The sequence below is a fragment of the Notolabrus celidotus genome, chromosome 23 (genome assembly GCF_009762535.1).
Source record: "Notolabrus celidotus isolate fNotCel1 chromosome 23, fNotCel1.pri, whole genome shotgun sequence".
In the NCBI taxonomy this organism is placed as follows: domain Eukaryota; kingdom Metazoa; phylum Chordata; class Actinopteri; order Labriformes; family Labridae; genus Notolabrus; species Notolabrus celidotus.
This window is the reverse complement of record NC_048294.1, coordinates 18,720,855-18,735,212: the sequence shown is the minus strand read 5'-3', so window position 1 is coordinate 18,735,212 and position 14,358 is coordinate 18,720,855. Positions and strand designations below refer to the sequence as shown.

General features: G+C 42.9%; 1 protein-coding gene across 3 annotated transcripts in view; it reads right to left on the bottom strand.

Moving 5' to 3' along the window:
- The window catches only part of sorcs2 (sortilin-related VPS10 domain containing receptor 2), a 361,633-nt gene extending 351,197 nt beyond the window's left edge, over nt 1-10,436 (bottom strand). The window contains exon 1 of one of the 3 annotated variants that reach the window (XM_034676218.1): nt 9,911-10,436. In XM_034676218.1, the coding sequence (XP_034532109.1) occupies nt 9,911-10,264 (354 nt within the window). In that variant the 5' untranslated portion in view covers nt 10,265-10,436. The remainder of the gene's footprint in view (nt 1-9,910) is intronic. The other 2 variants (XM_034676219.1, XM_034676217.1) reach the window with 2 other exon arrangements.
- Between the last annotated feature and the right edge of the window lie 3,922 nt (nt 10,437-14,358).

Genomic DNA, 14,358 nt, shown 5'->3' with positions numbered 1-14,358 from the left:
GTTTGCATGATTTTGGTTCCAGTTCTGTTTGCTTAAATTTAGTTCTGGTTCTAACCCTAACCCTAACCCTAATCCTAATCCTAACCCTAACCCTAATCCTAACCCTAATCCTAACCCTAATCATAACCCTAATCCTAACCCTAACCATAACCCTAACCCTAATCCTAATCCTAACTCTAACCCTAATCATAACCCTAACCCTAATCCTAACCCTAACCCTAATCCTAACCCTAACCCTACTCCTAACCCTAATCCTAATCATATCCCTAACCCCAATCCTAACCCTAACCCTAATCCTTACCCTAACCCTAATCATAACCCTAACCCTAATCACAACCTTAACCCTAACACTATCCCTAAACCTAATGTTAATCAAAACCCTAACCCTAACCCTAATCATAACCCTAATCCTAACACTATCCCTAAACCTAACCCTAATCCTTATTCTAACCCTAATCCTAATCATAACCCTAACTCTAATCACATCCCTAACCCTTATCACAACCCTTACCCTAACCCTAATCCTAACCCTAAACCTAATCATAACCCTAACCCTAATCCTAACCCTAGTCCTAATCCTAACCCTAATCCTAATTCTAACCCTAACCCTAATCACAACCCTAACCCTAACCCTAATGACAACCCTAACCCTAGGATCAGGGTGAGAATGGTTTTGTAACAGAATTAATGCACAAAATTGGGCAATTATAAGTCTTCTCATAAAAACACAGTGCGTAAAAGGGTTTTCAACATACAAACCATTAGTTTTTGCAAAGTTAAGGCTCTTCTTTGGGAGCCGAGTCAAAAGAGCCGGCTCTCTGACAAGAGCCGAACTTCCCATCACTAAAGCACATGCTTACTAGCATTTGCACTCTTAGTTGCCCTTGGAACTATTTGTATTGTAAAACTTATCAATGTAAATACTTCAGACCTGTACCATAGTGATAAACAGATAACACTTCAATTTGAATCAAGTAAATACCACTTGTATACTTTAAAACAGAGGGTCATTTCATTCCTTGTGGACTCAACATGACAGCATTTATACTTTTCAAGTAATTGATCTTAAACGCTTTCAGAAAATTAACAGTAGCAAGACTCACATATCCCTTCGAGCCACCAAATGGTATCATAACAATGGTGTATATGCTGTTTTGTAATGACAGCACAATTTTATGATTTACAAGAAATGTATTCAAATTATTTCATGGACCCCCACGCTATGGTTCGCGGACCCCCAGGGGTCCCAGGACCCCGCTTTGAGAACAACTGAGCTAGAGTACGGTAATTGAGCTCTCAGTCTGCAGAGAAAGTTGTGAGGCACAGACCCCCAAGCTCTCTGCCCGACTCCGGGCTTAACTTAAATATAAGACTCTTTGAATCAAAAGAGCACTCCACAAGGTTAATGTACCATAAAACATAAACAATGTACCCCCGTTTTCTGTGAATGCATGATTATGAAGTGAAGGAGAAATGATGTGAAAAAAGTTGTGCAGTGTCGCTGTCTTTTCGAGCACAGCATGCACTCAACTTTCAATGAATGGGGATGTGTTTTGTTAATCGGGTCAGGTCGCACGCAGCCATGTTGGAATAATTTTCCAGGACTATATGTGATTTTCCAGGACATTTTACTTTTTCTCCAATTTTCCAGGTGTTTTCCAGTACTGGAAAACTGGTCAACTGTTTTCCAGGTTTTCCAGGTTTTCCAGGACGCGTGGGAACCCTGAGTATAGGTGTAGTGATGCTGTAGCAGACTGACAGAGAACAATAGGTGCAGGTGTTGGTGTGTCAGTCAGACGTTGTCCTTTCTGTTTCAGTGTTCAGAGAGTCTGATGGTCTGAAAGTTTGAGGAGACAAAGAACAGAAGAACCTTCACCACACCTCTGATGGGGTCTCTGGTGTCTGTAAAGATGATGCCTCATTTGTCACTCTAACATTTACATATAGATTACTATTATTTTATCTCACGGTAAACCCACAGGATTATCTCAGCGACCATTAGCCTTCCTCTGCTGCCACAAAACAGGCGTCTTTTTTTCAATATATTAACTATTCCATGGTTTCTTATTAAATTTGCAAAACAATAAGGATCAAATAAAACTACAATGTGATACGATACAAGTTGATTCAACACAACTTTTTATGGAGAAGTAAAATAAGGTGAAATAAGGTATAATGTGGTGATGTAGGATACAGTATGATGCAACAACAGATACCACTTTTACCATATAGTATTTTAAAATAAGATGTTACAATAAGGTGAAATATGACACTAAAATGAATTAATATGATACGACTCACGTCACAGTACAATATGGTACAATACGATACGTTGTAACAAATTTATATTATATGACAATACAAGTTGATACGATACCTTAAGGAATGAGATGAGGACAAGACATGTTACGTTACGTTAAGTAGGTTACACTACACTATATAACATTACGGTGCCTTACGGAACATTACATTACAGTACTCCATGTTACATTATGGTATGTTATGGTAAATTATGTAACGGTACTTGACAGTACGTTCCAATACCTCACAGTACTTTGCATTGAATAACGTTATGGCACTTTACATTGCGTCACAGTTTGTTATGTTAAGTCACATTGCGTTACAGTACTTTAGAGTATGTTACAATACGTAACAGTTCCTTATGCTACAGCACTTTAAGTCACATTGCATTGCAGTACTTAAGAGTATCTTACAATACATGACAGTACCTTACGTTACAGTACTTTACGTCACATTAGGTTATGGTACTTCACGGTGCATTTCATTACGTTACGGTACTTTTACATTACGTTACTTAACGTTACAATACTTTTTATTACGTTACTTATAATATTTTACATCACGTAACAGTACTTTATGTTAAAGTACTTTACGTTATAGTACTTCAGGTTATGGTAGAATGTATTACGTAATCTACGTTATGGTACTTTGCTTTACATTCGGTTACAGTACTTTACATTACAGTACGTTACAGTAAGTTAAGATAGGATGACACAACATTCTTTACTTATTGAAATTTGTACAGGACTATATTGCTGCACATATTAAGAGCAAGTTGACACAGTGGTGTTTGCATCTACCTTAAAACAACTGTAAGTACAAGGGGTGCAGGAGGCCCAGCAGTGCCCCCTGTACAAGGCTTTGGTCCTCTGGTTTCACTCAGGGCCACGGCTCTCTTCTGCTAATCTTCCCTTGCTCTCTACTCCTCACACTTGCTGTCTCTCTTCCACTGTCCTATCAATATAGACAAAAATGCCAAAACTTCACTTTAAAACCTCCCGGTCTGGTCTCATAAAGCAGTGTGTGAAGCTGCGTACGTAAACACATCAGGACCGTCTTGTGTTGTTGTGAATTATTTCAGGAGGCACCACAGTCCTGCTGCCAAGCATGAAAACACGTCATCAGAAAAGAAGCAGATATCATTAAAACCTGCTCTGTGCTCCCCTCAGCTGATGTTAGCATGCAAATCTAGTTATTGAATTTGAAGCCTGAGAGCATGTTGTTTCAGTAATATTCACTTCCCCATGTCGCGTTAAGCTGTTTGGGTTTTTAAATGGGCCGTTGTCTTCCACCAAGGTCACAGCGACTAATGCACGCACACGCTGGATGAAGAGGTTGTGATGCACTCTCATGTTATTGTAATGCTCTAAACCCTCCAACATTCATGAGTCTGTAAATCCTGAGTTCTTCTACTTGAATCTATTCCCACCCAGGAGGCTCTTAAACCAGGAAGTGGCAGGATTTACCCACAATTCCCTGGTGGAGCGGCGGGTGGGGGGAGAGTGTGGACTGTCAGCGGCCCTTTTGCCGCTCATTAATCACTTAGGCTACTGTGGGACAGGCCTGCAGGGACCAGCACACACACACACACACACACACACACACACACACACACACACACACACACACACACACACACACACACACACACACACACACACACACACACACACACACACACACACACACACTCACACACACTCACACACTCACACACACACTCACACACAGAGGCCACTACTCACACACTTACACATTTAAAAAAGGTGTGTGTGGAGCATACAATCTGTCCCTGCATGAAACAATCGATACACGCAAAATGGACAAACAGTATTAAATGTAGGAGCTGTTTCCTCACACACACACAAACGCACAAACACAAAAACGCACACACAGAGGAGACAGAAATAGAGGACGAGCACAACTCCCCTCAGGCTGGTCAACAGCTCAGAGAGAGACGGCAAGAAAAGAGACCTTTCACTGCTCTCTCTCTTTGCTCAGAGAGACAAAACCTTTCTCTCTTTGTTCAAACATCTCTAAACAAAAAAAGAGAGCGGTAGCGTCTCTCTTCGTTCACAGAGAGGTAACAAAGAGAGACCATACATCTCTCTTCAGGACATCAGTTTTGTTTCTGACCCACTGCTCATTCTTTTATTTTATCCCACTTTCGGGTCATGTCTTGAAACCTGCAGTCTTTAAATGAGCCACACACACTCTGCATGTGTAATCCCCCTGAGGAGGATTTCTGTTTAAAGAGATGCTGATGACATAACTGTTTGTTGACAACTAAGATGATCCCAGAGGAGAACAACAGTCAGACGGTTTAAATCCTAATAAAGCGGATACACGCTCGTATTAATGCTACTCAGCTGCTTGAAGTAGTAGTGAATGTTTTTAATGGAGTCTCAGAGGGAGTTTCTCAAACAAGATTACATGTGTGTGTGTCATCAGGGTGAGCTCTGCTGAACTTTACTGTAAAAGGTTTGAGTCATAGACTGAGCTCAGAATGAAAACCTGAAACCTGTGGATGACTGATTCAAGATTTACTTATTCAAATATTTAGCTGAAACAAGAGGGAACTGAAGGAGGACACTGCTGGGTCAGAGTGATGAATCCAGCTAAGGTAACAGAGTGATTCCTATTAAATGTTCCTCATGTGTCCCTTAAAAGATTTTCCAAATCCAAAATCCAAAATCCAAAATCCCCCAAAAACAAAGAGAGACAGCTTTCTGTTTTTATACCCCTAAACTCTGAACTTTACATCTGGATGTTAAAACTGGGATCAGGTTGTTTTTAGTGTTATTACTATTAAAATTGTTTAAAATTATTTTATTTTGTTAGATCTTATTTTACTTTATTCTATCTTACTGAATGTTATTTTGATATTTTATTTTATTTATTTTTCTATTTGATTTTTGTATTCTATTGTTCTATTTTAGTCTATCTTCTATCATGTTATTTTATTCTATTATTGTTTATGTTGATTTATTTTTAATTGATTCTATCTTATTTTATGCTTTCTATTTTTTATTTTTTATTTTTTATTTTATTCTGTTATTTAATTTTCTGTTATTTTATTTTATTCTTTTATTTTATTTTCTGTTATTGTATTCTATTAATCTTATTTTGTGTTATTTGATTTTACTTTTCTGGTATTTATCTGATCTTATTTTATTGATTTTATTGTTATGGTTTTAATTTAGTTTTACATATTTCATTTTCCTCTCCTCTATTTTTAGTCTATCATTTTACCTTTTGCTGCTATTTTCTGTCTCTGTTCTTTTACGAAACTCTTGGGCTGCATGTTTAAATGTATGAAAGGTGATCTATAAATAAAGAGTGGGGTTGATTCGATTCGATGGGCAGGATTTTGAGGTCTGTATATCTTAATTGTTGTAAACATCTCGTGTTTGGTGTCACTTTCTCTGAAACCGTCAGCATCTCAGCACAAACATTGAAACTGTCTCTGTGTGAGCAGACAAAGAATAGAGTCCAAACTACAGAGCGATATAAACCTAAACTTCACTCTAAAATATGAATATTTTAAAGTAGAGGATGAGAGTGTTCAACAAAAACTTAAGTAACATGGTGACATCTGTTAATATGGATAATTCTGTCATATCCACAACAACAAATGATATCCACACCTTAAATCTCCTGAATTAGCTCCATACGTGCCCGCTCTCTGAGTCCTCTACGCTCACACCATAGACTGTAAAAAATATGGACGTAGGATCCGTGACGTCACCCATCTGTTTCTGAAGAGCTGTTTTGAGACCAATCGGCTGCGGCAGCCATATTGCTTCTGTCGAGCCAGTGTGACGTAAAGAGGCGGGCTTTGAGCCTCCTAGCCAACAGCTGCAGTGTTCCTGCAGGCAGCTGTGCCTCTCATTGGAAGACTAGTAATCTCAATATCTTCTAAATTACCGAATTAGAAAAAAAATTCACCCCCCTCACAGTGAGAGGACATCGAGAAATTAGCTATTCAGACTACACTCATCTTTTGTAGCAGGCTGTAACCATGTTTATTAATGCTGCAAAGATCGTCTTTTCCCCATTCATGTGTATGTGACTTCCGGTACTTCCGGAGCCAGCCTCAAGCGGATCCTCGATGAACTGCAGCTTCTAACACTTCCGCATTGGACTCATATTTTTAGACCGGAGGTTGCCGCTTGGCTCACACACATAAACCGTCTGATGGAGGCCTGCTGAGGTGAAGTGTGTCCCCGTCTCTGCTGCTGCAGGATGCTGGAGATGTTTTCAATAACAGCGTTTTGACCACAGAGCTGAAGAACAAACTCTGATCCTGAGTAAGTGATGGAAATGTGCCAGAGAGCAGCTCCTCAGTTATCTCAGCGACGGAGCAATGAGGAGGTGATTAGCCTCAGATTTATGACTCATAATAAAGACAGACTTCTCTCTTTGAGTCCTCTGTGCTGCTGACCCTCTCATCAGACGCTGACTCTCAGACGACAGGAGGATGAAATAATAAAGGAGAGAGGAGGATTTCTCTCAGCCATCAATCTGCTCAGCGCTCATAAACGTCAGCTCAGGGGAAACTGAACGGCACCGTTCGTCTGTGTTTATTAGGCCAGGATGAACTGAGACTGAATGACCTTTCAGAGAACACACCAACCCCAAACTAACCAGAGGAGAGTCCCACCTGGAGTCCTGAGATGAATAGAGCCTCGGGAGAGGATGGGTACCTGTCAGGTGAGTTAGATAAAGAGAGGGCAGAGTCCACTGAGTGAACGACTTTATTTAAGGTTCAAACGTTTTAAATACTTCACCTTATCAGAGTGAGCTGCCGTGTTCTCAGGAGAGGCCGAGCAAGTTCAGGCTGCAGTCTCAATCCAATTTGTCATCAATAATGAAGTTTTTCATCACAACAAAGGTAAAATATAATTTGGTGTTTGTTCGTTTTATTTGCTGTTATGGATCGAATCATGTCATGACACGAAAACCAACGTTCACTTCAGACCATAGACTGTATAAATAATGGACGTAGTAGCCGTGACGTCACCCATCTGTTCCTGAGCACTGTTTTGAAGCCAATCGTCGACCGGAATCATATTGGTAATGCTGAACACAGCTGTTTGAGCCTCCTCGCCAACAGCTATGTGTTCCTGTCCAGGAGTCTAGTCAGTTATCTCCTTAAATGGGCAAAACTCGTAATCTTAATATCTTCTGAGCTGTCGCCTCAGAAAAAAATCACTCCCCGTACAATGTGTGCCGATAGAGAAATTAGCTACATAGACCCCAGCCGTTTTTTTTTACCAGGCTGTAAACATGTTTATTTCTGCTTTAAAGATCGTCTTCTTTGAATGGGTGTGTATGTAGTTTTCAGTGTCTCTGCAGCCAGCCTCAAGCGGATGCTCGATGAACTGCAGTTTAGAAAACTTCCCCATGGGCTTCATATTTTGAGATCAGGGGGTTGCCGCTTGCTTCAGACATACGAGTGTGAAGCTTAGAATACACTCTGTATTATTTTAGGGCGCTCCCTGTGTTGAGGAGGTTTGTCTCTGTGCCGACCTCACCCTGTACATGTTTATCAAATCCTTCTATGATTTTAATGTCTGAGATGCGTTTCACTATGAATATGTGGCTTCAGAAATAAATGTTAAATGAATGTTCTTGGTACACTGTGGGCTGGTTTGGTGAGAGGAAAGAAACACAGAGGAAAACAGGAACACAGAAATCACAAAGCAGCTTCAACTGCATCCAAAAGGTTTTTTTTGGTAATGTGAAAACAGCTGTTGCATAAACCAGTGTGTGTGTGTGTGTGTGTGTGTGTGTGTGTGTGTGTCTTTGTGTGTGTAGCACATGTACAGATGCATGAGCACATGACAGCCTGGTTATATATGCATACAGTTAATTAATCACTCAACAGAAGCAAAGCAGCATGAAGACAGAAACAGAGGAACATAGAGGATGTTTAAACTGTCAATCAAACTCTGGGACACGCCCACTCTGAGGCTCCACCCTTTGTTCTGATAAATATTTATCCAAAACTGATTTTTTTTTGTCTTACATCAGGATAAACTTTAAAGCTGCACAGTCTGAAATATGAAACTTATAAACTCCTTAATGTTGATAATAATCCTCTCCTCATCTGTATCTCTGTTACATCAACACGTTTTAAAACTCCACACTTAAAGCTCCTGAACTCTCTCTCTCTCTCTCTCTCTTGCTGTGTGGACCCTCAGTCTGAAGGAGCCCTCTATTAGCAGCTTTAAATCCAGCCAGTCAATAAACCAATAAAATCCACAATACCTGCACATGTCACCATTTAGATTTACAGACTAATCTGTCACCAAACTCCAACAATAAGAGCAGAGCAAGTCTGCAGGTCACTGCTCGGACTCATCTTTCCTCTCTCATGTTGTTTCTCTTCTTCCAGAGCCGCCTGCAGCCCAGGCGGTGAAAACAGCAATGTGTTACTGTGACAGAAAGCCTCTGAGTACAAGTGATGTCCCCACCAGACACCACCATTCAAACAGCCGACCCCCTCCTGCCTCTGTCAATACCCATCACAAAGACCGCTCCTGTTTACACAGAGGAGCTCAGCTCACTTGACCCGGCCCTCAGGACAGACCTCCATCATATTCATACAGTCTCAGTTTATTCAGCTTCAATTGAACACACATTCTTCTCCTTCAGGAGGACAGAAACTGGATTCCAGTATCATATTGTTCTATTTCAGTCCCTCTGACAGCTCTCCTGAATCCCAGAGAGACTTCTTTTTTTGTGAAAGTGGTACAACATCTGTCTGAAGTCTCCTTTAGAGCCTGAATCCAGCAGACGTTGACAGATGAGGCATAACAAGAAGACTACATCCACTCTCCTACCAGGGACCCAACTACATTTCAAAGCACGAATAAACAAGGCACTGCAAAATTCATGGACAAAAAGGCTCCATCAATATTTCAGTCATGGCTTTGTGTGACTAAATCACGCACAGTGGCAGTCTGCTTAGTGGGCGCTCCTCGTCTCCACGCCGCGCTGCGTTGTGCGCTCACAGGCGCGTCCTTGGACTCCTCCTGCATGTTAACACACAGCGCGTTACCACAGGAGTGCTTATTATTGTGGTTCCCGAAGTGGGGTCAGGGGACCTTCCCCGGGTCTCTAATTGACCATTAAACGGGTTCAATAAGTCAGACTGAGCCTGTGTTAATTAAAATGCAGTTAAATATGAAGGTTCAAACAAAGGAGCTTTAATAACAACTTTCACTCTGCAGCGCGTGCAAACACACAACAACAAAGCTGCGCGTGAACCTGAGCCTCAGAGTGATGTAATGGCAGACTGAGGCGGAACACTGAACCTCTTATGTGCATGAAAACGCTCCAAACTCCTGTTCTCTCAACAAAGACCGGAGTCTGACAGCATCCAGCGCGCAGCACCTGGACCACCTGGATGCGTAAAGACCTCCGCCAGCCTCCACCTCTCCACCGTGCAGCCTGCACACAGAACAATGCACACTTTCTGCTGCTGTGCGCTGTGGCTGGAGTGATGGATGGAGAAAGGTGAAAAAGGAGGTGTATGCAGGGGATGGTGCACGAACCAGCAGGTCGTGACGGGACGTGTCGAGGACAGGGATCGGCTACTTACGCTGCTGTTCTCTCCTGTCCAGTGGACCATCGCCTGGTTGTGGGTCGCATCTCCTTTGAGCACGAAGGAACTGCTGAGCAGAGACATTTGTTTATCCCGGGACAGAGCCCTCCTGAAGCGGGGCGAGCTCTCCGCGCCGACGGCTTCCTCGTCAACATCCGTCGGTAAGCCCGGCGGGGAGCCTCCGCCACCGCCGCCCATGTCAAATGTACGGTCCTCACCGCCGCGCCGGGTTAGAGCCCCGCTGTCACAGCGCGCGGGTCCCGGCAGTGCCATCCAGGCCGAGGCGGTCAGCAGAAAGACGCAGAGCTGCGCAGAGGAGCGGAGCGGGGTGTCGGGGCGCAGAGATGCCATGCTTTGCGCCGTAGTAGCGCTCGAATCGCGGAGACTGATGGAGAGAGCGCTGATGCTCGTGGAAGATAGAGAGGAGAATACTGTACGCCGAGAGAGAGAGGGAGAGGGAGGGAGAGAGAGAGGAAGGGAGAGAGAGATAGAGACAGGGGGAGGGAGGGGAACTAGAGCGAAGGCAAACAGTGGGAACAACGTGGATGCGTCTGTGAGCCTGATCCACAGGACGGCGCAGTGGTGCCATCTACCGGCGTGAAGCTGCAGATGTGAGCGGCTATGCGTCTTCATGTGTCACTACATGATGAAGTAACAGTCTAGATATGACACATGACGTATTCAAAGATGCAGAGTGTGTTATTATCACAGGCCCTGAGGAGCCGGAGCTCAGAGGAAGATTTACAGCTCTAAGTCTGTCACAGAGGGAGAGACTGTCAAAGCCGAGGAAGCCAGTGAAGTGTTTTAAAGGAATTAACAGATATTTGTTGACATAATTCTACTGTATTATCATCATCCTCTGTTAATCCTCTGATTTAGTCTCTCTGATCAGAAGTTATTACAGTTTTCTGCTGACATGTTTATCTCAGAGTGCGTTAAAGTGAGTCCTAAAGGTTGATATGAGAACATAAAGCCTCATGTTGTATTGAATGAAGGCTGTCAGAAGCAAAACATCTCCTAGCGATGATGAAACTTAGTCACACATAAACATGGCATGAATGAACAGAGGTAGAGCAACAATGATAGCATCACTAGGCTAATGATAGGGGTGTGCTACTATTGGATAGATGTGACCAGGTGATCAGAGGAGTGAGCATGTAGAGCTTCATATGTTTCATATTTACAAACTCAAACACATCTTCTACCAAAAACTAACTCTTAAAGGATGTGATGAGGCGTTAGAAAGGACTCGGGTTCAACAATCAATGAAATAGAGTTGCATACAGTAGCTTTAATGCTCAGATGTATACTGCCTTTCAAACTTTGCATTCTTTAAAATGAAGAAGTACTTTTGGTGGCTACTACTAAACAAAACTCTCTTTCTGTACAATTTACATGACAAAATGATTCAGTTATGTTAAGAAAAAGATCCAGAGCTGGAATGAAACATCTCACATTAGATCTGACGTCTGCTGGTTTCACCTAAGCGGAAACCCCCGGCCGTGAGAATTGAAGCCAATGTGGAAGTGTTAAAAACTGCAGTTCCTCGAGTGTCCACTTGAGGCTGGCTGCAGAAACACAGGAAACCACATACACACACATTCAAAGAAAACGATCTTTGCAGCAGAAATAAACATGTTTACAGCCTGGTAAAAAAAAAACGAGTGTAGTCTAGATAGCTCATTGCTCGATGGGCACACACTGTACGGGGGTGAATGTTTTCATAAAGCTGCAATTTAGAAGATATTAAGATTGCATGTTATCCATTATAAGAGGCACATCTGACTTGATTGACGGGAACACTGTCGCTGTTGGCGAGGATGCTCAAAGCCCGCCTCTTTACCTCACACTAGCTCGACAGCAGTTAGGTTGAGTTCAGCATTTCCAATATGGCTTCTGTCGAAGATTGGCTTCAAAACAGCGCTTCAGAAACAGATCGGTGACTTGATGGATACTACATCCATTATCAGTTTATGGTTTCACCTGAAACACAGAGAAACTCTTCCTCTAACACAGCCCTGGCCAGAAAATAATACAAACTAAATGTCCCTGTTGTATTAAAACAGTTTGTGATCAGTGACACGCGTGAAAATCTCTGAGGTGTGCATGAACGTGATTTTGCATCTTTAGGGGAGGCTCGGTTTGTTGATACGCTCTGGTTGCATGTGTTTTTCTTTCTTAAAGCACTTTAGACTCACGTTGAACATGTTTAAAGCTGCAATTGTTTTAAGGTAAACCTTGTTTGATCCACTGACTGAATAAACCATGCGGACCAGCTCAGACACAGCAGACCTCCTCACTGATGAAGTTTTATTCTTCGTCTGTTAAAGGCAGGTATGCTGACCCGAGTCCTGCAGATAATTTGTAAATCCTTCAGGTCAGCAGTCATCAGCTCCGAGGCGGTCACCGCTGAATCCTCCAGGATTTGTTTTTGTTTCAACTTTTAAATGAATTCTTCATTTTTAATTTGATCTCTGCTCCCAATTTAAGAGATAAACCATCAGAAGACCTGAAGCAGTCATCGCAAACATCCCCCGAAAGGGACACCAGAGCTGCACGCTGCTTGCTCACTCTCACTCCTCACCGCGTACGTGTGGGCGACCAGCTGGCAACAAGGTCAAAGGTCACACACTAAGTAATGAGCGTCCTTCTATCCTGTTAAAGTGAGAGGCTGGATTAACCCTTGCTGGATCAGGACCAAGCGGCTACCTCCGGCCGTGAGAATTGAAGCCAATGTGGAAGTGTTAAAAACTGCAGTTAATCGAGGGTCCGCTTTAGGCTGGCTCCAGAAGTACCGGAAACCGCATACACACCAATTCAAAAAAGCCGATCTTTAATGCAGAAATAAACATGTTTACAGCCTCGTACAAAAAACGAGTGCAGTCTGGATAGCTCATTTCTCGATTGGCACACACTGCACGGGGGTCAATTTTTTCAGAAAGCGGGAATTTCGACGATATTAAGATCACGAGTTTTCCATTATTAGAGACACAACTGACTTGATTGAAAGGCGGGGACAATGTAGCTTTTAGTCAAGGAGGCTCAAAGCCCGCCTCTTTACCTGACCCTAGCTCAACAGCAGTTAGGTTGAGTTCAGCATTTCTGATATGGCTCCTGCCGACGACTGGCTTCAAAACATCGTTCAGAAATAGATGGGTGACGTCACGGATACTATGTCCATTATATGTGGTTTCCTGTGTTTCTGCAGCCAGCCTCAAGCGGATGCTTGATGAACTGCAGTTTCTAACACTTCCCCATGGGCTTCACATTTTGAGACCGGGGGTTGCCGCTTGGTCCAGATTGATAAATGCCGACCTGTACATGGAAATGATCGTACACCCAGTTTCCGTTCTAACACAGGTTTGATAAATGAGGGCCACTGTCAGTAACATTTAAAGGATGCATTTCTAAATCAGCATACAAGGGGGCGAAGCAAACACTGACAGACGCAGAGGTGACCTTAAGAAACATATGAACTTGTTTAAGGTATTAAAGTGGACTCCTGATTCAAACAGGTTCAGAGTTTGTAACGTGACCACACAGAGAGGTGGACATGATTATTTCAGCAGAGCCTCTGTCTAAAGACACGTCGTGGTCTCATGGTGACCTACGAGCTGTATCCGTGTTTGAAAGCTGATCTCTGTGAATTATTCACCGTCACAGTCCGGCTGTTGGTGCTGCAGGTTGGGAATAAATGCAGAGGCAGTCATACTGAAGGCTCAGCTGGTCTCAGATCAGAGCGCTCAGGTGTCCAAGCAGCAGAGCGGGAGCAGAGAGGTTTGAATATTTGATGGATGTGAGGGCAGGAGGAGCAGAGCCATGTCAGAGACCACCAGGAGACACTTCACAGAGATGTCAGCTGGATTCTGGGACATGAGATGACTTCAAATGATTATTCCTGACTTACTAACAGACAGCACAGTAAATAAAGCATGTGTCTGTACTTGTTGAATAATTCAGTCTGCATTAATATTATGGGTCTAAATGTAAACTGTACGACACGTGAGGAGACAGAGGACTTCAGATCAACATGTCCTCCTGATCTGAGAGCGTGCAGAGCGTGCACCCTGTATGACCTCCACAATGCCGCTCCTAAACTGAGAACAACTTTAAATATTTCATAGAGCTGTGTATGTGTGTGTGTGAGAGAGACCTGACGTCAGATTAAACGCAGACTCTGCTCTTGTTCGTTGTTTCCCAGAGAACCAGAGCGTCCATGAACACAGGAGAATTATTTTTAAAGGTTGAAGCGAGAGAGCAGAGTGAAACTCAAAGTCTCCTGTTCATATCAAAGAGAGATCGATGAAGTCTACGGCGGCCCAGAGGACACAGAGCGAGCCACAGCTGTTAAGAGAGGACGTCTTCATGTTTGAAACTGAAGCAGACTTTGAAGAAGATTTGAACCACTAGAACGGATCCACAGTGTGTCTGCAGGGTCAGTCTGT